The sequence below is a fragment of the Pelmatolapia mariae genome, linkage group LG18, assembly GCF_036321145.2.
Source record: "Pelmatolapia mariae isolate MD_Pm_ZW linkage group LG18, Pm_UMD_F_2, whole genome shotgun sequence".
Classification (NCBI taxonomy): Eukaryota; Metazoa; Chordata; class Actinopteri; order Cichliformes; family Cichlidae; genus Pelmatolapia; species Pelmatolapia mariae.
The window spans coordinates 9986804-10013107 of NC_086243.1; the positions used below are offsets into that span (position 1 = coordinate 9986804).

The window sequence follows — 26304 nt, forward strand, 5'->3', positions numbered from 1 at the left end:
GAAGCTTTCCTGCAGTGTTCCTCTAAGGCTCAATGCATGGTGATATCAGCACTTGATGAACTGGTGTGTGACCTCATATATCCCCACAGACTCACTAATTTTCTCATCGTAGTCGGTCCAGTCCTGAAATGTTTTTGTTTTTAAAAACATGAGCAAGAGAAGGAACTGTAGGGATTATTTTCAGATAAAGTGCAGTGATTTTCACGAGTTCAGTGAAGATAAATGAAAATGCGCACTACCAAAGGAAATCAATCACATATCAGTGAATCAGTGAATTGTATCCTGCTGTACTAAACAAACAGCTGAAAGTCTGCTAAAGGTCAAGTTTACTTTCTTGCAGTGAGCGATTAGTTTCTGCTGCGCTTACTTTTTCTAGCAGGTTGATTTCAGGAAACGGCGTTCCAGACTCGGCTCCTTCTGCAGCAAAGCCAGCCTGGAGGAGGGGATTACAACAAGTCAAAGTCACGCCATTATCACAGTGTTACCTAGAACACACTACCAGATAGCATAGATAGCATCAGCTTCATTACATAACACAAAAGATAAAGCGAAAGAGGTTCTTGCAGGGTTGAACCCTGACACACTGTCACAGGCAAACAGCACTGGTGTGCTGGACATGTCCTCTACAAAGCAAGCCCAGATTTGGCCGATTACCCTCTCCAAATCTTTATGACATCCTTTTACCTGAATCTCACCAAAATGGGTCAGAGTTATGGCATCCTTATTTAGAATAGACGGCTAACTTGGTAAATTGTAATAAATCATACCCTGTGAAGAAATAAGCCTCACAAATGTCTGACTGTCCTTGTTGTCCTTTGCTGGATAAACAATAAACCTCCCACATGAGATGGCCTAACAACCAATAATTTTTTTTAAGCCTCTGTTCACAGCTGGCGCAGCAGCAGTAGTTACTTATTAACCCCAAAACTCTTATTTTAAAGTTTGGGCAAAAAATATTGTAACCTCAATTTTTTTTATTACATTGTTGTAATAAACGGGCAAAAAGGTGATCCATCAAAAACCTTTTTTCATACAGGATAAAAATGAACCGACATCCGACATCTCCTCCAGTTCATATGGACAGTTGTGGAAATAGGACAACAAAGATTCTCACTTGTGGCTGGAAATCAACGGGCTCCAGACCTCGACACTCGAACTGCACCATCGTCTTGAAGGTTTCGCTGTTCTCGGCCTTCAACCCAGCAGACACGACACACCATTAGAGAAAGAGACACTGAAATACAAACCTGAGAACTGACCGTGGACGTTTGCTTACATTGTAAGGTGTGATTGTGTCTCCCAGAATATCTGTAAGGAAAAAGTTGACATTTCGTAAGCTTTTAACTCTGCAAATTAAGACAAGATGAGCCGGACGTCATGTCACAGCCTACCGATGGAATTCTCCCTGGAACAGAGTTTACACTTCTGCACCATGCTGGCGCTCCCTCGTCCTCCCTTGAGTGGCACACTCTCCTGTGAAGGCAAACACAAGTACAGGTGGTATATTATATACGTGCAATTCTCTAATAATAATAATAATAATGTTAAACTGAATAGAAAAATTGCCCTTTCTTCCTTACCACCAGAGTTACATACTGCCATCTATCTGGAATTTCTCCACAGTTTCCACACTTGAGCTAAATTTAAGGCAAAACAAACAACAAACACATAAATGATCTTTTAAAAAACAATGTTTACATGTTTCATTATTTAGTGAGTATGTGTCAGCATTACACATGGTTAAATTAAGGAAGAGGAAAAGTGCATATTTTATTATGGATGAAAACAGTTTAGCATGTTAGCTTCTCATACCTTCAGGAACCAGCGGAAGTCGTCCCCCAATGGTCTAACATTGGTGACGTTCTCCAGGGTGGCTTTAAACTGCAGTCCAAATTTCTGCCATGCACAGGACAGAATAGGTGGTTAAAACTAACATAATAACAGCAGAAATTACCCCAGAGACACGCAGCAGCAGTACGTACCACCATCTTGAAGCTTCCCCGCTGACAACTTCCTGAGGCATTCAGGACACCTCGTAAATTCTAACTTCCAAACCACTGACAGCTATTTTAAATTTTGCATTTTTTTCAGTTAATCTCAAAACAATCATAACGTAGAAATAAATATTCGTTATAGGAATGAATGCACCATGCTTGCAGGTGACTAATAAACTAAAAATAAATAATCTTTTATTACGCATCTGCTTATTTTGTTGCCTAAATGAGGCATTTCAGCTGTTTCTACTAAAATTTTGCATTAAGCTCAATTACAAAATCTTTCGGTTCTGATGGCCGTCAGAATTTCTTCAGAACTATATCAAAAAGTGTCAAAGTACATTTTAAATCACCAATGCTAAAGCAGGACGGACGTGCGCCATCTAGCGGATGTACCAAAGACAATATGAAATCTGTTTCTCTGTGAAATGCATTTAAATTGTTAAAATAATCACAAAGCTACATAAACCGCATCAGTTTATTAACCGTTCAAATATAAATCACCAAACAAATCATTATCAATTCATCATACAGTACAAATCTTATGGTACAAATTATTTAATTAAGCACATTAAAAAATGGATCCAGCTGTTTGTTTTTTGTTTCTTTATTGTAACCTTTTCATAGTGGAAACTGCAAGTGTGAATACTTACTAGACATTTTAACCTGAGGCATCTTCACAGAGGCATTGTGGTGGATCTCGGTGGTTAATGGCCACACACCTGGGATAAGTGATATTGCTGTACCTGGCATTTCAAATCCATTGGTATCAACCTGAGTATATACATGCCAGTTCGAACTCGACAACTCATTTGTCCATGTGAACGTGAACAAATTCTAGAAGAGGGAGGAGTATAGAAAAGCAATTCACAGATTTGAACACTTTGCTCACAAACCAAAGTCTGTGCCATTTAAAACACTAGGATCTGTATGAGCTTCCATCATTACACATGTGAGCCATTTAGACAGGACAACTAACCCCATAATTAACAGTTGCACTAGACATAGTTATCAGAGCACTCAGTTGAACCCTCTGGCATTTGGCTTCATTGATCTGCTAGTCGTGTTATTCTGCACGTAGCAACTGGTACTGGAAAATAAAAAGAAAATGTGTTTCTTCTGTTACAGGCATACAAAACGTGTGGACACTACAATACACTTAACACAAATGAGAAAAACCAGGAACTGAATGAAAATTGTTGGAGACACTCCCAAGATTGTCAGTGCAAATCCAGCTAGAGTGCACCTGATTCATCACTTGTCTAACTCGCGTTCCTTTCAGAACACTAAACATGTCATCAGATTCCCCCCAAGGGGTTCAAGTTTTATCAGACATAAGAAAAAAAAAGGATTCCCCAATTTTATTCATTTACAGCATGAACTTTAACGGAGCAGCAGGGGATACATAAAAAGAAAGGAAGGGGGGGAAAAAAAAGAGGCAGGGGTGAAATGCATGGGATCAATATTTAACCAATGGTCTCATCGCAACAAGAGCTCATCTTTACCCTCATGACAAAATAAAAATCAAATCCTTACGGTTACAATGAAATAACCAATAACATAAGAGTAGTCATGATATAATAAAAGGCATTTCAATTCTCTTTGCATTTCTTCTTCTTCATCTCTTAAATACAGTGATGCCTACAGGCATTATTTACAACACCCCACACCCCTCTCCCTTCTGCGAAGAGAGGTGTGACGGGGTCAGTGAGGCCGGCTGCTTGACTCGGAGGTCCGCCGCTGCCGTGGAGTGCTGTGGCCGTTTGTGCAGCCGTTGTGACGTTTGCTTGGTCCGCCGTTCAGAATGTCTTGGATGTGCTGTACTATCAAGTTGATGGCCACTGAAAGAGGAAATGGAAAGTTTGTTAAAGACCTCGAGATGCTGTGTGGCAGAGGTGTGTTATTTGTATCACTGGAGCGAGTGGTGAGCAGGAGCAAGCGCGAACATGTGTTTGCTTTGCCTCGCATGGGCAAACTCAAGCACAATCCAAAGGACAAGTTAAACATGTTAGTTATTTGTAGGTTAAGATGTCACAATAACAATCACTGAGGCCTTACCAAGATTATCTGCTCCTCGTGGAATAATGACATCTGCATACTTCTTCGTCTAGTAGAAATAAGAAATGTTCTTATGATTAAAGTGCCCAATACAGCAGCTCAAAAATATTATAATAAGGAACAATTCTTTATTCTAAACAAGTACAAGCACATAGCACTTTTGGAGTGGCAATAATATTTCTTGTTACCAAAAAAATAATTGCCTGCATCAGTGTTAAAACTAGAATGGTGTCAGTCCTGGTTTAGTCAACAAGACAAGACAGGAGCACTCACAGGTAAACAGAACTCCTCAAAGGCCGGCTTCACAAAAGTGATGTACTGACTGAGCACTTGCTCCAGGTCTCTGCCACGTTCACTGATGTCTCTCAGAACTGAAACGGAGACACAAAGCACATATGAGACATGTCATACATTTAGACATGAAAAACAGAAGTATGCCAATGTAAAAAAGAAACAACAAAAACACACACACACACACACACACACACAAACACACACAAACACCATGTTAAGATAACAGACAGTCCACATGTACTTTTGAAAACCAAAAGTACTTTAACAGTGCACTTAAGTGACAATCGTTACACTAGTTGTGAGTAGCAACCCAAATCACGCTATACACCTCGACGCGACAGCCGTGTGTCGGGATCTGTGTCAACAAACAGCTTCATCTGGAACAGATCTCTGATTTCCTGCGAGTAGAACATGAGGATGCCCTCAAACAGGACCACATCAGCCGGATACACCATAACAAACTCGTCTTTCCTGGAACACACAGAAAGGTGCCTCTTCTCTGTGAGCGACTGCATTTACACGCGTGTCAAAACAAATTTAAGCATATTACACAATCGAAGTTACACATCAAATGCTTTATTTGTTTAACTGCATAAAGCCTCTGTTGTGCTTCTATGATCACATGATGAATTGTGGCCAAATTAAACAGCATGGTAAACAAAGAGGCGCTCACCTGGAATGAGTGACAAAGTCATAAACTGGGATCTGGACAGTTTTCCCCTGAAGGATCTGTCTCAGTGTTTGCATGATCAGCTCGCTGTCAAAGGCATCTGAGGTCAAGAAAAGGAAAACCGAAAAATGCTTAGTTACAATTGGTCACACTTAACCTCCATCACTACAGCTCAATGTGCACCCACAGACACGTGGCACCGCTCCCCGCACGTTTGGTAACCCAGGAAGCGCTTTCGTATAACATGTGTTGTGTTCAGTCTGAGCCTGGCAGCAGCTGCCTGAGGACGGCTTGCTGATGGTGCAGATTTAAAATCAGCCCAGAAAGGAAGCAAGACCCAGAGGGTGAAAAGCCTGACTCCAAAAATGGACTCCAAAAGTTCTATGTATTGTTGCCACTGTTAAGTGTCATTGAACATATTTTATCCTCCAGTTGTTTAACTGTAATCCACTTTGGACTGCATGTGCACATGAAAGATGCCATTTAGTTAATACAATAAGCCAGGTAAAATGACCTAGCCACTAAAACCTGTAACGTAGCAAAGATTTGACGTGCATCATACCTGGATGATCAAAGTTAAACTGGCCCTTGAGTGCCTTGGCTTTCTGCTCAGGAGTCAGCACCTTGTAAAAGCTGTCCTGGCTGAGGATCGCCACCTGCCGCTGATGGTGGTCAATCTTGTTCTGTCCCAGCAGCTCCATGATCTTCTCACACACAGACGACTGTGGAAATGATCAAGAACATGACTATCAGTGGAGTGCACCAATATGACTGCTGAATACCAGTATCGGCCAAACATCAGCATGGGCCAAGAATTTTACACCTGCTACATCCCATGTGGGCTAAATATCAACCCACATAGATTAAGATTTTAACCTAGAAATAACCTGAGTGAGTAAACATCCTGCATCACGTTTGCAAACTGCCCTGTGGCCAACCTTTTTGTCCTCACTGACCTCCCAAACTAAAAGAATCTCATGCCCAATGCTGACAGGGCATTCCCCCACTGCCTGAGGCTCTGCTTCCTTTTGTACCCATTACACTGTGCTACAACGAATTTAAACAGCCTCACACCAGAGCTGGAAGCTTGGGTCAAAGCCCTCAAATGGGGTAGTTTCTGATAAAATGGACAAACTTTGAATGAACCCTTGAGCCACCCCAGTGACACAGGGAAGATCATCTACAGTATCACCTTGAAGCTTCAACTTTGTTTGTATATAATACTTTTTTTTTAGTATTAATTTTTTTTTTAAATTAAAGAAAAATCATATTCATTATTTTGTTGCCATTACAGGCAGGGGGAGACCTTCAGCAGTAAGGCTAATGAATATGAAACAAAACTGGTATGTCTTCTAAATATACCAAACGCGGAACATGACATCACTCACACCCTGAGCAGCGTCAAACCGGAAACTGACAGGAAAACACTGACATAATGCCAATAACAGATGATACGGTTTAAAGAGCCAGAAAGAGAGCCCAAAGGAGATGACTGTACGACGGGCTCACAACAAAGCCCCGAAAAGTAACATTCACCACCAATTTATTATCGTTTACCTTGACTAACCTTCGCATTTAGCTAGTCAGTTATGTGAAATTTGATGACTGTTTAAAAAAACAAAACAAAAAAACAACAACACCTAAAATTCATAACAAAGAAATGTGATGACGTCTTTGGAGAAATAGCCACGTCTGTGTTTAAGAGTCAGCGACACCGTGCGCGCTGGCAAGTTTAGCTCTGCCCACGCGGCTGCTTCTTTGTGCGAGGCTTTTAATGTAACTCGGTCAAATTAAAATAGTCTTCCGCATACAATAAGCTAAGCTAATACTTATTGAATCGACATACATACATATACATATATATATTTATTATTTTTTAAAAAGGCATCTAAGGTTTCACATATTAAGTAGAGATAAGCGACATCTTTTTCCAGTGATTTTCGCGCGGGGGGTTCAGTATATTATTATCCAATAAGCCACCATGTAGGTAGGTTACCGTTATTTAACGTTAGCAGTTATCCCAGGTCAAAGGGAAAAAAAATCTGACGTCAAACAACGAGTACTATAAATTGAACGCTGCTATAATATTATTTATTTGACAGAGATGTGGCTCACACTGTTTACAAACACAGCCCACCTAGCCTAGCTTAGAGTTAAGTTAGCACTAGCTATTGTCTTAGATCTCCCGGCACTGCTAGCATGTGATGGAATTTATCGTTAGCTCGGGGGCTAACTAAGCTAACATTATTACCATCCATTGTAATTTTAGTTTATCATTATCATTATTATTTCCGTCACAAAAAAGAAGAATACTGGACTAACTAAAGTCAGCGTTCAGCACCACAGACAGAGCACCAGTGCCCTAAACTATTGTGAACTGTCAATCAAGCCTCACTGCTGCGTCGCTGAAGCCACGCGGTCAGCCGGCGAACCCAGCTGCGAGCATCAGCCGTCAATTAACTCAAAATTCTCAACGTGTCACTACGTGAAACCCGTCAAATTAGCTCACTAGAACGCTAACCTTGCCGCTGGCAGTGCCACCGGAGACACCGATGAGGAAAGGTTGCCGAACAACCTGGGTGTTCTCGCCGCGGTCCCCTAAATGTGTCTCACTGTCTCCAGCCATACTTGCAATGTGCTGCTCCAGCCGCTGAGCTAGAACGTCGTTATGATGAAGCTCCTCCCACAACGCTGCCCTTTATTTTAAACAACTGCAATTTTAATTATATATATTTTTATTTGCTTGTATTTATTAAGAAAGGTTTACAGCCATGCAATAGTTACTGACATTTAATTATGTTTAAGATATGAGAGTATATTCTTAAAGCCGCTTTAAGTGATCGACAGTGAAACTATCCAATCGTATAGTACGCTCAGACGCCACTGGCCGGTGAGCACCGATTGGCTCTCGGCTGCAATTTGGCCCGCCCCTTGGTGAATCGTCAGAAAAGTGCCGTAGTAATGGCAACTAAACGCTTAAGTTGAGATTGGACTCTTCGAAAACAAATTAAACGTCTTATAGGTATGTTTTCTCAAAACTTAAATCCAATAATGAAATTTTAAAAGTGACAGTAAAGTGAAAGAGTCGTTAGCACATAATTGTTTGGCGCAGTTGCTTGTAATCGAGTCAGACTCCTTTTTAGATTTTCCAGCGTTATCGGTAAAGTGACGTTAACCCGCATACTGCATGTTTTACAGTCACCAGTGACACTTGAAGCAACGGGACGAGCGCCAATATGCTCCGGAGACTCGCTAGTCTCCCTCTGCGGCGGCCTGCAGCTGCTCCTCTGGCTGCTGGAGTGAGGTGCATCTCCTCCGGCTCGGTGGAGATCACCGTCCCGCTTAACTTCTGGGCTGGGAAGAGGAGGACAGGCCCTGAGAAATGCAGCAAGGACAATGTTTACGAACCTGCAACCGGTAAAACACACAGCTCGTAAATACTGAAAAAAAGTACTGACCCTGCCTTATGACCGGACTTTGGCCATTGCTGTGTGAATATGTATGTCTGGTAATCTTTAGTAGGGGGAAATGATTTTAACGTTACTTTCTGAATGATTAGAGTCTTTTTGCCAAATACACCTCTAAACTTGGTAACTAGTTTTTCAATAAAAGTAAACTTTCTACACATGTTGATTGATATACTTTGTATCCAGTTAGTCACAGCTATAGACCAGCAGTCCTGTATGGACAGTTTTATCTCCTCTGCACAGCTTCATTGGAGCAGAACCAAGACATGAGAGCACATCATCATCAGTTAATGATGCCTTATAGTCTGCCTGTTACTCCGTGCATTACACATTTTTAGTCCAATTATATTCTGATGCTCTTTGAGGCCCGGTCCCTGTTTTTAATTCAGCTCTCTTAACTCCATCTGAGCCAGCACAGAGCCTGCATGCAGCCCCACCATTTATGCATGATGCTCTTTATCTAATCACAGTTACCATCACTGAAAATGACATTTCCAGCTCTAAAGTGTAAGCGAGCCACAAAATTCACAGCACAGTTGCCTGTAGCTGCTGTAGGCCGATAATTATTTTTTCCTTCACATCAAAGAACGACTGGAATCATAGATGACTGTGCCAAATGGAAACTGTGTGCAACCTGTTGTTTTTATGAAAGTCTGCCTACTTGGACGCTTGAGCTATCTTACGTTCCATGTTGTAGGCCGTGTCCTGTGCCAGTTGGAGCCTTGTGGTGCTGTGGAGGTGGACCAAGCTGTGAAGGCTGCCAAACTGGCTTTCGGTTATTGGAGCAAAATGTCGGGGATGGAGAGGGCAAGGGTCATGATAGAAGCTGCACATATAATTGAGGTGTTTGTTGTTTATGTTTTTTTTGTTTTGTTTTTTAGAATGAAGAACAGCTCAACAAAGTTGTTGTTATATCTTGCAAAAGGAAGATCTCATGAGTCATCTAATATATTAGATTGCATATGCCCTGATTTTCATGCACAGAGCAACAGAGAGGAAATAGCTGAAATGGAGGTGGTCAATAATGGGAAGTCCATCACAGAGGCCCGTCTGGATGTGGACTCTGCCAGACTGTGTATAGAGTACTATGCAGGACTGGCCAGCACTTTAGCAGGTTGGTATAGCTATCGTATATTTTCGCCATATTTATATGGCTTTATAAATGTCACGTCAGCCTTTGTTTTACCTTGTCAATGCTTCTGTTTTCCTTTATCAAGGCCAGCATGTCCAGTTGCCTGGGGGATCCTTTGCATACACTCGCAGAGAGCCGCTGGGAGTCTGTGTTGGCATCGGGGCTTGGAATTATCCCTTTCAGATCGCTGCCTGGAAGTCTGCTCCAGCCCTGGCCTGCGGTATGGGTTTCTTCCACGACCAAAACACCAGTGGCCTTTGTTGGTTTGCTACATTTAAGAAAATGTCTTTAAACTCCTGGAAAATGAATCAGTACATTTTCTTAAGAAGTTAGACTGTTTTAAATGCACTTTAGAACAGCACGCAGCAACACTACATATGAGCGGGCGGAGGGAGGTTTTGGGTCTTCACTCACCCCCGTTCTGTTAACCTTCGGGGCTGGCCGTCAGATTGGGGTCTGGGATGCGGGGCCTCTCTGCTACTGCAGATAAGAAGGCGGTCTCCTTTCCTCCACCCCAGAGAGAAGGGTTACCTCTCCTTGGTCCGGGTATGGTTTGCTCCTCTGGGGGCAGGGGTACCCGGACCTGGGATAGAGAGTATGTTTGGGGAGTGTGAATGTGTGTACAGTGTCTATTTGTGTCTGTGTCCACGTCGGGTGAGTGCCGAGTATTTGTTTGTGTATATGGGGGTGGGAATGCACGTTTGTGTCTACGAGCGCCTGTTCGTCTGTGTCTTAGATTTGGGTAGGCTTGGGTCTTAGACTCCACCTCTCTGGGAACATCTCAGGCTCTCCAAGGTAAGGAGGCCTATCTCCCCTCACCACACTCCCTGCCAGTGGCTGATGCCCTCAGACGTTGGTGTGTTGGTGGTTCTTGGTGTCTGGGGCTGGGCACTCATGTATGTACCGACTCATTCCTGGTGTCCGATTGACGGGGCCTGGTGCCTGTGGCCCGCCTGGGCCCCTTCCGGGGGGTGGGGTGCCCTCAGGCCTCTGGCCTCTGGGCCTGAGGCCCGGTCCTCTCTGGCACAGCTGGCTGCCGGCAGAGCCCACGGGCACGTCACTGCAACCCCCCCTGGCCTCTGCTCCATGGCTCCTCTCGTTTGGGGCTCTCCTCAGCTCTTCCCAGGAGGGTTGCATGGTTGCCCCTGTGGTGGTCCTCCTTGGGTCCTCGTACTCTGGGGCCTCTGGATGTCTGGGGCCTGGATCTCCTCCATACCTGCTTCATGCCCTGGGGGACGGGGCTATGGCTCCCCACACTCCCTAGCAGATCGTTACATGGAGAAACCTTTTGAATACAAGCATGCTGATCCACACTGGTGTACACACGGGTGTTCACAGACACAAACTACACCTTTCTTGGCTGCTACCTCAAAGCACATTGTGCGCTGTCGATCTTGCGTGCTGCACAATAACATGTAATATTTAGTATCTACTGTTATCTGCTGTTAGCTAGTTTATTGTGATGGTGTTGTATTTATTATGTTGCTCTTTTTTGTTTGTTTTCTCTTGTTTTTTTGGTTTTTTTTATCTCCATACAGGTGATCCAGGTGTTTTGTTTGGTTTTTCTTTTCTTTTTTTCTTCCCCCCTTTCTCACCATCTCTTCTCCCCTCTATTTTTCTTTCTCTCCCTCTCTTTCTTTCATTCTCTCTCCCTGTCCTATCCCCCAGTCATGTCTGTCCCGTCTGTAACAACCGAAAATAAAATAAAATAAATACATAATTATAATAAAGGTCAATCAAATGGACCAATATGGCAAGGCCATGATGATCCACTTGGTAAAGTAAATCCGCTTGGCATCTTTCTTGGCCCTCAGACAACAATTCTCATGGCTAAAGATCCAAATGGGACAGGCAAAAAAAAAAAAGTTAGACTGTGGGGTGAGGAAAGGGCATCTGAAGTTAGGATAACTGCACGTTCTAGCAAGACTATATTTTGTAAGGTCACTTGGCATTATCTGCTGCGCTACTAAAACTAAAATGTGTGCAGTACCATCTTTAAAAGTCAGCAATTCATTTGAGCACAAAACAGTTCAGAAAATAATTACAGCATTTCACCTTTAGATAGCATTCCACGGAGACTGATACAACTGAATGTGCAGACTTATTAAAAGAATTCAAACAATCCATGTTTTTCTTTTTTATCTTTTCTCCATATTAGGTAACTCCATGGTGTTTAAACCGTCACCGGTGACGCCTGTGACAGCAGTCATGCTGGCAGAGATCTACGCCAAAGCCGGAGTTCCAGAGGGGCTCTTCAATGTGGTCCAGGGGGGCCAGGAAACTGGCAGCCTCCTATGTCAACACCCTGATGTTGCTAAGGTGTCTTTTACTGGTAGTGTGCCCACAGGACAGAAAGTACGTGGTATTTTAGACTTCTTGTGACTAGGACATTTAATAGTAAACAATTGGGATTTGTAAATGTCGTGGTATCGATGCCGACGTCTTCTTTATATGTCCTAATAACTAGATGTTTTTCCATTTGCTTTTGTGCCACAGATCATGGAGATGGCATCTAAGGGGGTCAAACCAGTGACTTTGGAGCTTGGAGGAAAATCTCCACTGCTCATATTTAAGGACAGTGATCTGGAGAACGCTGTGAGGGGAGCTCTCATGGCCAACTTCCTGTCTCAAGGCCAGGTAGTGTATCTTTTTTTCATATGCTGTTATATTTCAACATCACTCTATGGTTCAGCTTGTGTCTGGTTCACATTGAAGCCTGTTACTTGATAGTGTTGTATATCTGCATCACAGGTGTGCAGCAATGGTACGAGGGTCTTTGTTCAGAAGGATATTCTGCCTGAGTTTGTGAAGGAGGTGGTAAAGAGGACCCAAGCGATCGAAATAGGAGACCCTCTTTTAGAGAGCACCAGAATGGGGGCACTGGTCAGCCGACCACATCTGGATAAAGTCCTGTCTTTTGTTGATCGAGCAAAAAAAGAGGTAAGATTCGTTCAAGGAGTTCTTTTTATTTTGTCAGGTGTACACCAGTAGGATTATGTGCTGCAACTTCAACTTGGATTGCATTGTTACTAGGGCGCTACAGTGTTGTGCGGGGGTGAACCTTATGTCCCATCTGATCCCAAGCTCAGAGGCGGATACTACATGACGCCATGCGTATTAGGTAGACCTTCTATAAGATACTCTATTCTATTTTTACATTTTGTTACGGTGCTGGAAACTATCTCCCCCTACTAAATCTGACTGCAACACCACAAGTTTTCTGAAGTTAGTGGATTGAAATCCTTTAATTTTACCCCTTCATAGGTAACTGCACTGATGACATGACCTGTGTGAAGGAGGAGATCTTTGGTCCAGTCATGTCTGTGCTACCCTTTGAGACAGAAGACGAGGTGCTGCAGAGGGCTAATGACACTTCACTGGGTCTGGCTGCAGGTGTTTTCACCAGGTTGGTTTGTTATATGTGCAAATTCTCTTTTTTTTTTAAAACCACATTTAAAGCTACAAACCAACCAGTAATTGAAGTCAAATTTGACAAATGATAGGTAAGGATACAAATTACTACCTGGCATCAGATTATCACTTAATCTGAGTCCCAGTGTATCACATACACATATGACACATACAAATCCCTAATCCCTCAAACAAAGTCACCTACACTCAGTGGGTCCCTTCTTTCCCATGCTTCAGCTCTCCAGCATGTTTCATGTAGTTGTTTGTTCATGTGGTTGTTTTGGCGAAACCTTGCTGACGAACAACCAAATGATTGCGTATGTCAGCCTCTTCTTTTGCTTTGGTGTCTGAATTTATTTATTTAAAATATTTCTTGATGCATTCTCAATCATCCAGGTAAGTAAATCTCCAAAAGTAGATTCTGTTCATCTGAATGTTCAGATGAACGGAATCAACCTTTTGAGATTTTAAATTTGCTTTTATGCGTGTTCTGCAGGGATGTGAGGCGAGCCCATAGAGTGGTTGAACATCTCAAGGCAGGCTCCTGTTTCATCAACAACTACAACATCACTCCTGTGGAGGTGCCTTTTGGAGGTTTCAAAATGTCAGGTACACTCTCGTTTTCAAGCTGGCCAGGAGCAAAATGTGACTGGCAAATCATTACTTTGTTTTTTTTTATTAATCAAACTCATAAGTAATTCACTGAATAATTCAGATCAGTTCTATACCTGGACAAATACATCATCTGACAACTACAGTAAGTAAAGTGGGCGTACATTTGTGACCCTTATGTTCCCCAGGCATAGGGCGGGAGAACGGCCAGGTGACGATCGAGTTTTACTCCCAACTGAAGACTGTGTTTGTGGAGATGGGCGATGTAGACAGCCTCTTCTAGACCACCCAGCCACAGGAAGCCAGAGCTGTGCACTGAGACAGAGACTCTAGATCAGGAAATCTCCCATCAGTCAAGGAAAAACTATCAACTGTTTGTGCTCCAAATAACAACTAACAGTCTTTGATCAATGTGCTCAAATCATCCACACTTTTTTTCTAATTTACAGGAAAATATAACACATTGTAGGCACTAAAACTGCATTCTGAACCAATTCAATCTAATTCAAGCTCTTAGCTTTGTGATTTAAATCTAAATCTTGACTGATTTTAGCTACTTGAGTGCGAATGAGTTTCATATTGAGTTTCGTGCTTGGTTACCTTTTTTGGCCATTTATGTAAATGAGACGATTCTCAATGTATTTTACGCATTTGCACAACAATGTTTACAATCAAGCTTTATTTTATTAACTATACACATGAAACTATTTTTGTACACTTAAATGAAAATCTAAGTACTTTTATATGAATTATGAATGTTATAGCGTGTCGTGTGAAATAAAACTACAACAGCAATGTCTGGGTAGAGTGAACTATCAAAGGAACCTGTCCAACACATTTGATAATAACGTGAATTGTAAAATAACATCACACTAAAATAAACAGGTTGTTCACACATCTTTTGTCTTGTTGGTTAGATTCTTCTTTTCTTTCTTGTAAGATTTCTGGCAGCTGCAGTCCTCTAAAACAGACAAAAAAGTACACAGTTGGAAAATGAATAATTATTATTATTAATTAAGCTCAAATATGGTATGATTTCTTAGATTTTGTTACAGTCTAGTACCACTGTACCTTTGCCATGGGCCGCCTTGGTTTCTTAAACTGTGCAGACTCTGTTTAGAGGAAAGTCAGTTTTTTTGTAAGTCTTTTGTTCAATTTTATGTTTTGTTTTGTTTTGTTTTAGGGGGAGGGGTTAAACAGTAGCAGCACATCCAGGGTAGGCGATCAGTTTTCCCAAGGGGAACACATGAGTGCACATGCAGCCCTCCACAACAGTGGGACTGTTGTGGAGGGCTGCATCTATTATGTGAACTTAATTCTGCTCAATATAGATTTTATCTGCTTTCCACAACAGCCCAAATTTCTACAACAGAGTATTCGTGCCACATTAAGAAAAAAAATATTATTCACTTTGAGAATAAAGTTGAAATGTGAAGATACAGGCTGTTGTTTCAAGCTAAACAACTCCCACGGCTGCTATACCCGATGCCCAAAAATGCCTTTGTAGTGGAGTTGGTGAAAAAACTTGATCAGCTGTCTTATTGTGGCTTATGACACAGCATACGTCCTCTTTGATGCAAGAATGTGTAACCATTGATATCCTTGCATTTCTAAATTGACAGGCATGTCATTTTGCATAAATCCAGACAACTTTTCTGAGTTTGTATGGTTTTTCCTTTGATCAGATGAGGCTTTCTGCACCATCTCTTCAACGTCCTCATACCCATCAGCACACTGTGTTTATGTGCTAAAAGAGAAATAATTTCCTTGCTGTTAAAACCAGTTCTGAAGTATGATTTCAGTAATTCATCAACACAAGGCATTTTGCAGAGTGTAGCAGCTGTGGCAGACTTGAAACAACAGCTTTAATCAGCTTTGTACTCTCAAAATGAATATTTTCTTTCTTAATATAGCCCCCAATACTCCTTTGTACAGTTCTCATGTGGCTCCTTGGGAAATATGAATCACCCAGCCCTGATAGACTCACCGTCTTCAGAAGGTAGATCCTCTCCTTCATATATTTTCTTGGGAGGATTCTGTAACCAAATGTTTAAGAATATTATCATAAACTGCCTGTTGCATTTGTAAACAGGATTGAGACTGTTATAAAGATATCATCCAGTACTTAAACAGTCCCCTTTCTGTAGCCTACCTTCTCAATTTCCTTCTCTGGAAAAGCCCCCTGAGAAACCTGCTTAGTCTCCCCCAAATGATTTCCTTTCTGAAGTTTCTCCACCCGATCCTGTTCTGCTGACACAGCTACTTTCAAGGTGTGAAAGGGCGTCTCCACCTCACCAACCCTGAAGTTCACGGCCACGCCTTCAAACCACAGACTGTCACACTCCCCCTCCTTGAAACCAGGCGGCTGGTAGTCAGCAGGGGTGACTTTGAAAGAAGAGCACAGTATAATATTTTTTGTTTTTAGTAGGAAAATTCTAGTCTAAAAGACACAAGGATATAGGATATTCATTAAAAGTAAGTATCCTACTCTCATCATAGTAGTAGAGCTTCATGGTCAGGTAGACGTTGCTGGGGAGGGCGTCCAGGTTCTGCATAAGCAGAAAGAGCTTCCTGATGAGAAGCACCAAAGCCTTTTTGGTGTCGTCCATGGTCACTTGCATCTTTATACCGTTGTTCCTGTGGTTGCACAGAGGTTATATCAGCCTCAGGCAGTCAGCTGGGTGGCATGCTTAAACTTATTCCTACCTGAGTATGTCCATCTCTGGTCCCTTTGCACTGTATCTGAATTTGAAGTGGTAGGACTCAATTATCCGCTGCAAAGTAAGACAATGATTTATACGTTTTTTATCATTTCTGATCAGGCCACATGCTGCTGTAATTTGAATATTCAGTAATTTAACAGAACTTACATTGGGTTCATCAGGATCAGCGCAGACCTGGATTGTAACAATCGTAAGTTTTAGACATGTCTATGTAACCGGGAAATTGTCTCTTTCATGTTACATATACACTTACCCCAATGAACACAAGCTGGAGCTGTCCAGAGAATAACATACAAAATAATAAAAGTAACAAAAATATTAATGGCACCGCACATTAATTATTACATATTTCAAGAGTTGAACGATAGGCTCGACTTACGTATTGTTTCTCTAATGCATCGAAACAGCCCATCAACCTGAACAAAACAAATTAGGCCACTTGCAAATATTAATCAGGGTAATAAAACTCTCCTTCTGTACATTTTCTTAGCATTAAACCAGGGATTTTATATTTACCATTTCACAATTTTGGCTGCACCAGGAGTGTTGCAGTTTTCACGCAAGATTTTGATGCAAAAATCTGGCAAAACAACAAAAAGAAAACAGCCTTTTATAGTCAGTGATTAAAAGTAGTAAGACAGAGATTTGTTGGCTTCACATTGATGATTTGAATCTCTGGTAACACCACACTGGAATACAGTGAACTCATTGTTATGTACGAGTTTGAGATTATTTGAGTTTTGTGGCACGAACATACGTCAGAAACTATACTAAAGTAAGCTGTGGCATTTAATTTTAGCACACGTTGGGGAATTTAAGAGGCCCAAACAATAATACAAGAGAGGACGGATCCATGCTTTCATATTGTTTAAGCTAAATTATGAACCTACCACCTGAAATTATCAGACCAGGAAACGTTTTTAATTGAATAGGTGTATTTTACCTTATGAAGTATCCAGTAAGTGTACATTTTTTTCACCGAATACTGATTTTATTAAACTCCTAGCTAGAGTCCTGTCCAATAGTTTCTCTGAATGTTCACCTTCCAGATATCTGGATCTGTAGGCATCCTCTGGAAAAATGCCCCTGAGATAGGTGATAGAGGAGACAGCCACGACCATCATCCTTTTCACAAAGAGCAAAGACTCCTGCGCAGATTTAAAGTCGTTCGGGAATAACTCCGTCCACTTTAAATAAAAGAAAAGAAAGGAGAAAACATGTTCACAGTCATATCATGGCCACAAGATGTCGCCATTGACTGCCTTAAACATCTTCCAGCATATACAAACACTGAGTAAATAACACCTAAAATATGGCATTTTTATGTGGTGAATTCAAACCTCGGCAGTTTCCTCCTTATTTTTCTTCATGCGCATCTTCCCAGCTGCCATTTTCTCCTTCTTTCCTTTGACCGGAGGTTAGCTAGGTAGTACTACTAATCAATAAACGAGCTAGCAAGATAAACAAACAATATTAAATTTCGCCAAAGTATTCTTCTTAACAAAGCTCTTATGCGATTTTTTTCACCGTTGTTTCGGGAAGCTTATTACCATGGTGAGGAGGTAAGAAAGGAGTTATTAAATAATTAGCTGTGACCAGGCAGGTGTGTGTGGGGGAGCTAGCGATCCATTTTTCCCGCCCAAAACATGGCGCACTCGGTATTGGTCCAGTTTTTCTTAACTTCGTAGAAAAGCAACAGGGTCAGGGAAACTGACCTTACTTTGAACGCTAAAGTAATAAGTGATACATAAACAATTTAAAAAAAAAAAAAAACCCACAGAAAATATCCCGTTTGTATGATCTAATTTCACAATGGCTCCTTGCAAGAAAAAAAGACATTTTCTGTGAATTATAAACTACTTTTCTGGGTAAAACTGAGACATACTGTTGAAAATGCAATTATTTTTCTTATATAAAGTGGGGTCAAAAATGTAGTCATAGTGGGTTCGCCGTATGTATGTAGGGCTGTATGTAGCCCACGATGTATAATGAGTTTGACATCCCTGATGTAGACCAGTAGGCATGGCCATTACAGGTACTTTCTTTTTGCCAGCTTTACATTAACTGGATAAGTATGGTGTAACAATTATAAATAATAATTATATCCTTGTGTCTTTTAGACTAGTAAAAAAGAATATGTAATAGAGAAGTTCAGTGAATCCAAAACACTTAGCCTACACATAGCATTGATTTCACTACTTTTTCATCCCTTGACAAATTCAAAGTGTCTGCTGTGAGGTCTGTTGAAAGAAAAAAATTAGATTCATTGTTAACTTACACTGGCATTTTCAGTTGTTTGGACAGTTGGTGTTAAAGTTTATGTGGATAAACTGTGTTGTAATCAAACAGCTACTATATATTAATAATGTGCGACGCGGGTGTAAGAAAACTGACAATCAAGAAAAAATGCAAACTGTTGTTTGCTTTATTAAAGATCTTCATACATGGACATAATTCAACATTGGCCTGTTTTTGTTGTTTAACCGTGTGTTATAACTGTTGACTGAGGAAAAAGATGCAATAAATATAAAGGAATCATAGACTCTCTTGTGCTATTGTGTAATTTATAACGTATCTGGGTAAATGTACATCATTCCAAAATATTCTTAATGTGCTTAACAATACCATAAGAAGTCATGTAAGCGTGATACATAAATACATAATAGGCAGGTGAATTTCTACTTAATTTCAGTGAAATGCTTCAGACAGTTTGGTCCTTTGTATGTAACAATAATGGGGAATGACATGAGAGAACAAACACACATTTGGCTCTGTCAGACAGTGAATACAGCATACATAATTGCAGTGTTTTAACACAATTACATACTTTGGTCTAAGTGCACTGTTCACGCTACACACAACAAAACACAAACAGCACATCAACTACAACAGCTGGCTCACTCGTCCACAGGCACAACGGCTTCAGTAAATATTGTTCGAAATGTAATCACAAAATGAAATCTCCTACAGCAGATAGCAGACTCCGGCCTTGGGCTTATTACTGCTTGGAGAAGAAATCTTTGCTCTTCTGGACGTCAGGTTTGATGGTGTCATTTCCTGGTTTCCAGCCGGCGGGGCAGACTGAAAAGATAAGACTATAATGAGTCCTGACTGGTAGATGAAATGAAGGTGTGCCAAAATGACATACATGTTACACCTTAAAAATAAACCAACTCTGTTCTGCATGCAAAAACAGGCAACTAAAATGACAGTTTGTGAGATCATGATACATTGCGCAGATAAGAGTGCAAACCTTTGAATTTAAATAAGCCTCTGTGGTCTTTGCACTCTTTGCCACACATTATTTCTGAAAAACCATTAGCTAGTTTACATTCAAAAGTTATAATTTGGTAAAAAGCTGATTTTCACTGCAAGTAAATGTGAGCTGTAGAAGGCAGGGCGAGAAAACAGAATTTAAAATCAAGACCCAGAATGCAGACATTACATGGGCACAGCAGAGCACCATACCTTCTCCGTGCTTATCTGTGAACTGAAAGGCTTGAACCAAACGCAAGGTCTCCTCAACAGAGCGTCCAACTGGGAGGTCGTTTATGGTGATCTGTCTCAGGATGCCCTTGTCATCAATGATGAATAGACCCCTGTAATAGAGAGAATTATCAGCTCCTAGGTCTCCTTTAAAAATATTAAGACCAGCCCTTTGAGGACTCCACATTATTAGACTCACCTGTAGGCGATGCCCTCATCCTCTTTCAGGACCCCGTAATCTTTGGAGATGGTGCGCCGTGTGTCAGACACCAGGGGGATGTTCATGGTACCCAGACCACCCTGCTTACGTGGTGTGTTGACCCTGCACGGTCACCAAAAGATAGTATGAGGACTTAATAAAAATGAATATGGTCACTGTGGATGTGTAAAATACAAAGCTTTTTAAATACCAAGCAAAATGGGAGAAGTGTGAGTCCACTGAGGCGGCGATGACCTCACATCCAATCTTCCTGAATTCATTGGCAGCATCACTGAAAGCGATTATCTCAGTCGGACAAACAAAGGTGAAATCCAGCGGGTAGAAGAAAAACACGACGTACTTTCCTGTACCAAAGCATTAAAAAAAACACCAATGAGACTAGTGAATGCATCACTTTAATTAATTCTCATCTTTTGTAGTGTAAATGAATCTCTGCTGAATATGCTGCAGGATCACAAAACAATGAATCGCAGAGAGGAGGACCATCAAAGCATGTCAAACAGAAGGTGAGACGCAGGTTGTCCTTTACCTCTGTAGTCTGACAGCTTCAGATCGTGGAACTGTCCATCCGGCATCACCGCTTTGGCAGTGAAATCAGGGGCCGGCTTTCCAATTTGTGCATTGCCTGCAGACATCTTGAATCTGATTGGATTACAGGAGAAGAAAGCAGTCGGTGTTACACTGTGCTGTTTCTGTGTGCATAAGGTCTTCCTTATTTGCAGAACAAGGAAATGTTTCTGTTACGTGAAACACCCACCAACACTGTTTTATGTGACTAACACCTCTTCACTAGAATGTATATATATATAGATATATATAGATATATATGTTATTTTTTATGTTGTATGTGTGTACCGTTACAAAAAACAAAGTTTACACCGGTTCTCCTCTCCGGCTAAATTACCCAGATGGTGTTTTATCCATCCAAAGGGCGTTTGTGAAAGTAGGAAGGAAAATCAAAATCTAGAAAACAGGATTAAACGAATCCAAGAAGAGAAATTTCAACTACAGGAGAGATTTTTGGAAGCCCAAAGTGAACACTTTGAAGAAATGCACAATTTCTCATGAACAAACAAGACCAACAAATTAAAAATATGCAATACCAGCAGAACATTCAGATTATAAATGAAGGTTGGGGAATAATGTTTGGTAAAGTACGGCAGCAGATTATAAACCTGATGAGAGAAAACAAGAACAACAGCACACAATTAAGAGAATTGTCCTTCAAGAAACAGAAGCTATAGTGGAATCTCATACAGTAGCATTGTAGACATTTACAGATAGCAAGGACCAGAGTCAAGGTTCGCAAGAGCAGTTTATACTGGAAACCTTGAAGTAACAGACCACAGACACGTGTGAATTTTGAACCGACGGCTGTTTTGTGAATATGGAAGGCACAGGAATATATATACAATTTCCAGTGCACTTTTGTTGTTATGTTCAAATACCAGAAGGAATTAAATAAAACAAGAAGACAAAAAACAAAAGTAAAATTCTCTCCCTTTTTCCAGTTCAGGTTTGGTTTTAAATCCGTATTTGTGTCATTTAACCCACATTAGTTCCTTTACACTTAACCTAAGTTTCTTTAAGTCAATATTAGTCAACTCAGTTCTAAGTTTAGTCCAAATCAAAACAAAGAATGAGCAGTTCTGAAGGTCGCGCTTCAATGGGAGACGAAGGAGGCAACATGGGAGGCTTGGCCACTTGGTTGGTGGCGAGCTTGGAAGGAGCAGGACCTCAGAATGGAGCGCACACTGCGGGCACGGACCAAACAGGACCCACCGGCTCAAGCTCAGGTGCTGGCATCCGCTGCCCCAGACCTTTGGGCTCTGGACAGGGTTCAGGACTAGACCATGTGGTGACCTCTGGCTCGGGTTCAGAACCAGGACCAGGTGGTGCTGAGACTTCTGGCTGGCATGGAGCAGCACCAGATTGCTCAGGGTGGGGTGGGTGGGGAACACAGCAGGCTCCACTGGTGACTGAGGCTGATGCTGAAGCCTGACCACTCTCTCCCTGAGGACAGGAACTGGTGAAGGGACAGGTTGGACCCTAATTGCCCCCACTCTGGGAATTGGTTCAGGGACAGGGCAGACAGACAAAGAGGCTGGAGAGTTAGTGGGAGTGATGACAGCCTAAACCCACCAACTGTTATCGTTGGGGAACTGAGCAAAGGAAAGGCAGTAACAGTTGCAGCTTGGATGCTACGAGGCCCCCCTAGAGCCAGGGTACACCAAGTTTCCTCCCTCGTCAACTCACCCAGATAGGATGCCTGTTGCCGATTCTTTACTAAATCTGCTGGGTCCATTCTGTGGTCACGTCATACTGTCAAGGGGTGCTGTGTGTTAGGTGAAGAACGGACCCAAAACACAGGAATCCTCAGACAAACGTAAACTCAAAATGCAGCTTTATTAGATATCAAGGTGGCAGCCTTAGCCTTCTCCTTTACAAGGAGGGGTAGCAGCTCTACTCTGAAACCTTCCCAAATGACTTAACTCCTCACCCTAAGGCAGAGTCCATCTGCCTTTTGGAGAAAACTAATTTTGGCTGCTTGTATCAATGATCTCATTCTAATAGTGTTAACAAAAAGATGAGGCCTAGATTAAAAGATTTCAAGTGTTTCTCAACAACAATGCACCATCTAGTGGTAGAAGGCAGCATAATAATTAGGACACAATAATTTACTGCCATTGGATATTGATTAAAATTTTAACAGTTAGATTATATGACTAGTAAGTCTGGTAGCGACTAGTCACAACAACGACAATTAGTTGGCTAGGCGACTAGTGGCGCACATCCCAAGTATAAATCTTGCCACAATCAAAGTAGTTACAAATTAATCTTTTAGTCAACCAACCAGCTCAGTTTAAATACACTTATCACTGACAAGGACCCTTAAACAATGAATGCATTTCTTGATGCATGCTCAATAATCCAAATAAGTAAACCTGAGTGATATGATGTGTGGAGCTTATAACACAGAAATCAGTCAGTGAAGTGAAAACAAACCACCTTTTTTTTTCCTAACCCTAACTGGCATTAGATGAAGTAGTCCTAAATCTACAACACTAAAAACGCTTTAGTTTCAGCTTCTCCGACATGAGGATTTGTTGTTTTTCTTTATCCAATGTGATTATAAATAGAGACTGACTAGGCCAGTGTTAATAACCAATATATAACCAGTATGTATAGGTTGTTCAGCATGTGCCAGTAGGAAAGCTTAAAAACCTAACAGATGCTGGAGATAAGTTATGTTAGCACGTTTCTTTTTCCACAGAACAAATCTAGCTGTGGTTTCCACTGTCTGTGGCATTTCTACAGTCAGCAGCTGTCTTCTTCTTTTTCTTCTTCCTCTTCTTTTGGCTGCTCCTCTTTAAGTCCTCCTTTTAAGTAGATCTACTGTGTATATAGACACAATATTAGCTAAAATATTAATACACTCAAAAAAAAAATATGTAAACACAAAATGCAGACTTTAAGTAATTTGATTGCACGTAAATCTTCCATGTAATGTGTTACTTAAGTACAATGTAAAACATTACATTTGGGGAAATTTGGTTAAATAAAATGCACTTGATTAGTATGCATTCATTCAGTTTATACCAGGCACATTAATCAATAATTAATGATTAATTATTGGAATGAATAAACCTTTGATTTTATATATTTTAGTTGCTTTTTACTCAAAATGATTGCTTCATGTTTATGGAGAGCAAAAAAAAAGTGCACTTGCATTTTTTATTTATTTATTTTATTTAACCCCCCTCTTTATTAAAGCTCGAATCTATACACACACACACACAGAGATAGATAGATAGATAGATAGATAGATAGATAGATAGATAGATAGATAGATAGATAGATAGATAGATTTATATAAATCACTGTGAACACAGTGGGACAGAACAATAACATACAAAATTTCAACATTGCAAACCGTTGAACTGTATAAGCTTGTATTATAGTGAAGTGTATAATTAAAGACACATGGCAGCTCACCACCTCAGCCCAAACAGCTATTATTGGGCGCACAGTACATTAGGTGGCAAAAACATAAAACCGCAAAGCACTTCCACTTCCACTCTAATGCGTTTCCTTATATAAATAGTTACACCTGTTTTCTAACCCTTCTTTCGCCATATAACTTCCATCTTCAGGGATTAAACCACCTGGGTTAGCTGTGTGAGTTTGGTTTGCAGCTGTAGCAAAACTCTCAAATATTTCCTTGACTCTAGAATAAACCACACACGGGCTCTTTCTTTCGTTCACTGAAACGGAAACAAATTATCAACGAGCCATCCTTTTCTCCGAGTTTCTGAAAGCGATTTTTTTTCACATGTAGGAAAAACCCACTTGTTGAAATATCGCTTCAGCTTCGGCTACACAACTGCAAACTTCACAACCAATAAGGAAAAATGTCCTTTTAAGGCGAAAACTCTAAAGAACACAATTACATGTTCGTTAGTGTCACATACCTCACTTTTTTTCTTCACACCACACAGTCACGGCCCACGGAGTGCAGGAGGTAAGAGACTCGGGCTCGGGGGGGAGATTTATAAAACGACTCACATCTCGCGATAACTGCGCTCAGAACGTGAACTGAGGCCACTTCAGTCAGTCCCACAGAATGTGAAGCTTCCACTTATGTAGCATGACTTTGCATTTTTCCCTCCTTTCCTCACGACTTTTCTGGGAATCCACGCTCTTGTGAAACCCAGAGGAGGAAGAGATAAACGCTGGCCTCCAGGAAATAACCTCAAGATTTTGTTTTTGGCGTTAAAGTTGTTTAATAATCTCAGAGGAGCTAACCCTCTGTGTTTGAACTATCCCCATTCACTGTAATACACAGAATTATTGATGTAAAACTAAAAATAAATAAATGAACAGGTGTCTAATGGCTGGCACTTCCTTAATCCAGGGGTCATATGAGGTTCCATCGTAAGACTCAACCTCTTTCAGGATGTGCTGCCAATCCATTGTCACTATGAACAAGCAGTAAATAATAGCATCGTATTACTCTTTCAGCTTCACCTCACTTCTGCATCCTTTTTTCTCATTACCCGTAATTTGCAAAGTAACTTACTAGCTCAAGAAACTAGTGATACTCGACCGGTGGAGCATTTATTTTCTAATTGTCTGTGGACTCATTTCAATGAGGGCTAAGTTCCTCTTTTTCTTTTAAGTAGAAATAACACTTCCCTTAGAAAACAATAGTAAATAGGTAGAACATATTCAGTATACCTGTTTTATACCGAGTACAATAAATTTCTTCACTATTTAGGTTTCAGCTACATATGATGTGTTTTAGAAGCACTTCCTTGAAGTCTGGACTTGCCTTTAAATTATTATTGCGACATCTTATTGCTTCTATCCAGTGAGCTGCCAGAAGGTATTTTTCTTTCTAATTTCCTCATCACTCCCACTAGATTTACTGAATGACTCTGCTGTCTGTACTTTCTGTAGTCTTGTGAAGAGGAAGTTGCTACATTTTACTTACATTTCTAAGCCAGTCCATTTAGGTAAAAAAAAAAAAAAAAAATGCCCGCTGTTAAATGATGTGGATAAATAATAAGTAATAAACTATGAAAAACTATTGTGGGTCACCTGTTTGTCTCTCAGGGAGATTAAATAGAAGCTAGAGGCCAATTTTTTATTTGAACATGGTGAAGAGGTGCAGCGTGGGCAGCATATTAAAATGATTGTTAAGCCAAACCACTTTCTTTCAAACTGCATTTGTCAGAGCCTTTGCAGAGGATGAGTTTTCTGCGTGCCTTTTAACTTAAATTTTCAGACTCTATGGGACTGTTACTAACACCTAGGAGAGTTACCTGGGGTACCAAGGTGTAATCTAATTACACCAAAGTATTATTTACGTGTGACAGCAAACCTTATGTGTAACAGTTGCTATAATTCAGGAAGAGAAAAAACACAACAAAAGGGAAGAGAAACCGGTTTCAGAAATCCAGACAGTGGTTGATTTTGAGTTGGGGGGTTTTCAGCTATAGTAGACCTTTTTCAGAGCAGTCATTCTTTTATATGAAAAAGGAAAGACAGGTCTTAATTATGACATTAATTCAAACTCTACACCCGAATAATTTAATCTAGTTTTATATTTATATATTTTATTTATTGCACTAAATCACATAAATAGTTGCTTCAAGGCACTTTATATTATAAAGTAAATACATTACAGTAATACAGACAAAACTCGAACAATTACACAATCCCCCTTTGAGCATG

General features: G+C 40.8%; 5 protein-coding genes across 6 annotated transcripts; 1 reads left to right on the forward strand and 4 right to left on the reverse strand.

Moving 5' to 3' along the window:
• Nucleotides 1–12: 12 nt before the first annotated feature.
• czib (CXXC motif containing zinc binding protein) lies at nt 13–2009 on the reverse strand. Its single transcript, XM_063461908.1, has 8 exons — nt 1983–2009; nt 1813–1896; nt 1581–1637; nt 1392–1473; nt 1277–1308; nt 1115–1192; nt 368–433; nt 13–123 (listed from the first exon to the last, which is right to left on the reverse strand). Exons 1-8 carry the CDS (start codon nt 1986–1988, stop codon nt 46–48), a joined length of 483 nt encoding a protein of 160 aa, XP_063317978.1. The 5' UTR covers nt 1989–2009; the 3' UTR covers nt 13–45.
• Nucleotides 2010–2458: 449 nt separating this feature from the next.
• On the reverse strand, nt 2459–7648 carry uck2b (uridine-cytidine kinase 2b). Its single transcript, XM_063461617.1, has 7 exons — nt 7538–7648; nt 5579–5738; nt 5020–5116; nt 4675–4817; nt 4326–4423; nt 4053–4101; nt 2459–3835 (listed from the first exon to the last, which is right to left on the reverse strand). The coding sequence occupies exons 1-7, from the start codon at nt 7640–7642 to the stop codon at nt 3699–3701; spliced, it is 789 nt and encodes a 262-aa protein (XP_063317687.1). The 5' UTR covers nt 7643–7648; the 3' UTR covers nt 2459–3698.
• Nucleotides 7649–7940: 292 nt separating this feature from the next.
• On the forward strand, nt 7941–14527 carry aldh9a1b (aldehyde dehydrogenase 9 family, member A1b). 2 transcript variants are annotated; one of them, XM_063461693.1, is made up of 12 exons: nt 7941–8038; nt 8215–8433; nt 9181–9326; nt 9468–9597; nt 9701–9835; nt 11774–11970; nt 12112–12252; nt 12367–12555; nt 12649–12736; nt 12880–13021; nt 13523–13635; nt 13827–14527. In XM_063461693.1, exons 2-12 carry the CDS (start codon nt 8253–8255, stop codon nt 13919–13921), a joined length of 1557 nt encoding a protein of 518 aa, XP_063317763.1. In that variant the 5' UTR covers nt 7941–8038; nt 8215–8252; the 3' UTR covers nt 13922–14527. The 2 variants fall into 2 exon arrangements, with proteins under 2 accessions (XP_063317763.1, XP_063317764.1); XM_063461694.1 differs by having other exon boundaries at nt 11774–11934.
• A 24-nt stretch (nt 14528–14551) lies between these two features.
• zte38 (zebrafish testis-expressed 38) lies at nt 14552–17752 on the reverse strand. Its single transcript, XM_063462852.1, has 12 exons — nt 17702–17752; nt 17404–17548; nt 16878–16941; nt 16741–16777; nt 16615–16635; nt 16509–16535; nt 16345–16412; nt 16127–16275; nt 15791–16023; nt 15626–15674; nt 14710–14750; nt 14552–14599 (listed from the first exon to the last, which is right to left on the reverse strand). The coding sequence occupies exons 1-12, from the start codon at nt 17750–17752 to the stop codon at nt 14552–14554; spliced, it is 933 nt and encodes a 310-aa protein (XP_063318922.1).
• A 1033-nt stretch (nt 17753–18785) lies between these two features.
• prdx1 (peroxiredoxin 1) lies at nt 18786–24634 on the reverse strand. The gene is made up of 6 exons (XM_063461316.1): nt 24540–24634; nt 20597–20709; nt 20258–20411; nt 20047–20169; nt 19830–19960; nt 18786–19442 (listed from the first exon to the last, which is right to left on the reverse strand). The coding sequence occupies exons 2-6, from the start codon at nt 20700–20702 to the stop codon at nt 19360–19362; spliced, it is 597 nt and encodes a 198-aa protein (XP_063317386.1). The 5' UTR covers nt 20703–20709; nt 24540–24634; the 3' UTR covers nt 18786–19359.
• Between the last annotated feature and the right edge of the window lie 1670 nt (nt 24635–26304).

What these genes read in the sequence shown, in the direction of transcription:
- zte38 (XM_063462852.1), bottom strand. Translation starts at nt 17,752, where the DNA reads ATGGCAGCTGGGAAGATGCGCATGAAGAAAAATAAGGAGGAAACTGCC. An exon ending in ATAAGGAGGAAACTGCCGAG is followed by an intron (nt 17,549 to 17,701) that starts GTTTGAATTCAC and finishes TTTTATTTAAAG; the next exon opens with TGGACGGAGTTATTCCCGAA. An exon ending in CTGATCCTGATGAACCCAAT is followed by an intron (nt 16,413 to 16,508) that starts GTAAGTTCTGTT and finishes CTTACTTTGCAG; the next exon opens with CGGATAATTGAGTCCTACCA.
- aldh9a1b (XM_063461693.1), top strand. Translation starts at nt 8,253, where the DNA reads ATGCTCCGGAGACTCGCTAGTCTCCCTCTGCGGCGGCCTGCAGCTGCT. An exon ending in GTGTGCCCACAGGACAGAAA is followed by an intron (nt 11,971 to 12,111) that starts GTACGTGGTATT and finishes TTTGTGCCACAG; the next exon opens with ATCATGGAGATGGCATCTAA. An exon ending in TGGAGGTTTCAAAATGTCAG is followed by an intron (nt 13,636 to 13,826) that starts GTACACTCTCGT and finishes TATGTTCCCCAG; the next exon opens with GCATAGGGCGGGAGAACGGC.
- czib (XM_063461908.1), bottom strand. An exon ending in GGCAGTATGTAACTCTGGTG is followed by an intron (nt 1,474 to 1,580) that starts GTAAGGAAGAAA and finishes TTGCCTTCACAG; the next exon opens with GAGAGTGTGCCACTCAAGGG. An exon ending in AAATCAACCTGCTAGAAAAA is followed by an intron (nt 124 to 367) that starts GTAAGCGCAGCA and finishes AAAACATTTCAG; the next exon opens with GACTGGACCGACTACGATGA.
- uck2b (XM_063461617.1), bottom strand. Translation starts at nt 7,642, where the DNA reads ATGGCTGGAGACAGTGAGACACATTTAGGGGACCGCGGCGAGAACACC. An exon ending in GTTTAACTTTGATCATCCAG is followed by an intron (nt 5,117 to 5,578) that starts GTATGATGCACG and finishes TCTTGACCTCAG; the next exon opens with ATGCCTTTGACAGCGAGCTG. An exon ending in TTGAGGAGTTCTGTTTACCT is followed by an intron (nt 4,102 to 4,325) that starts GTGAGTGCTCCT and finishes TATTTCTACTAG; the next exon opens with ACGAAGAAGTATGCAGATGT.
- prdx1 (XM_063461316.1), bottom strand. Translation starts at nt 20,702, where the DNA reads ATGTCTGCAGGCAATGCACAAATTGGAAAGCCGGCCCCTGATTTCACT. An exon ending in CACTTCTCCCATTTTGCTTG is followed by an intron (nt 20,170 to 20,257) that starts GTATTTAAAAAG and finishes GTGACCGTGCAG; the next exon opens with GGTCAACACACCACGTAAGC. An exon ending in CACAGATAAGCACGGAGAAG is followed by an intron (nt 19,443 to 19,829) that starts GTATGGTGCTCT and finishes TTATCTTTTCAG; the next exon opens with TCTGCCCCGCCGGCTGGAAA.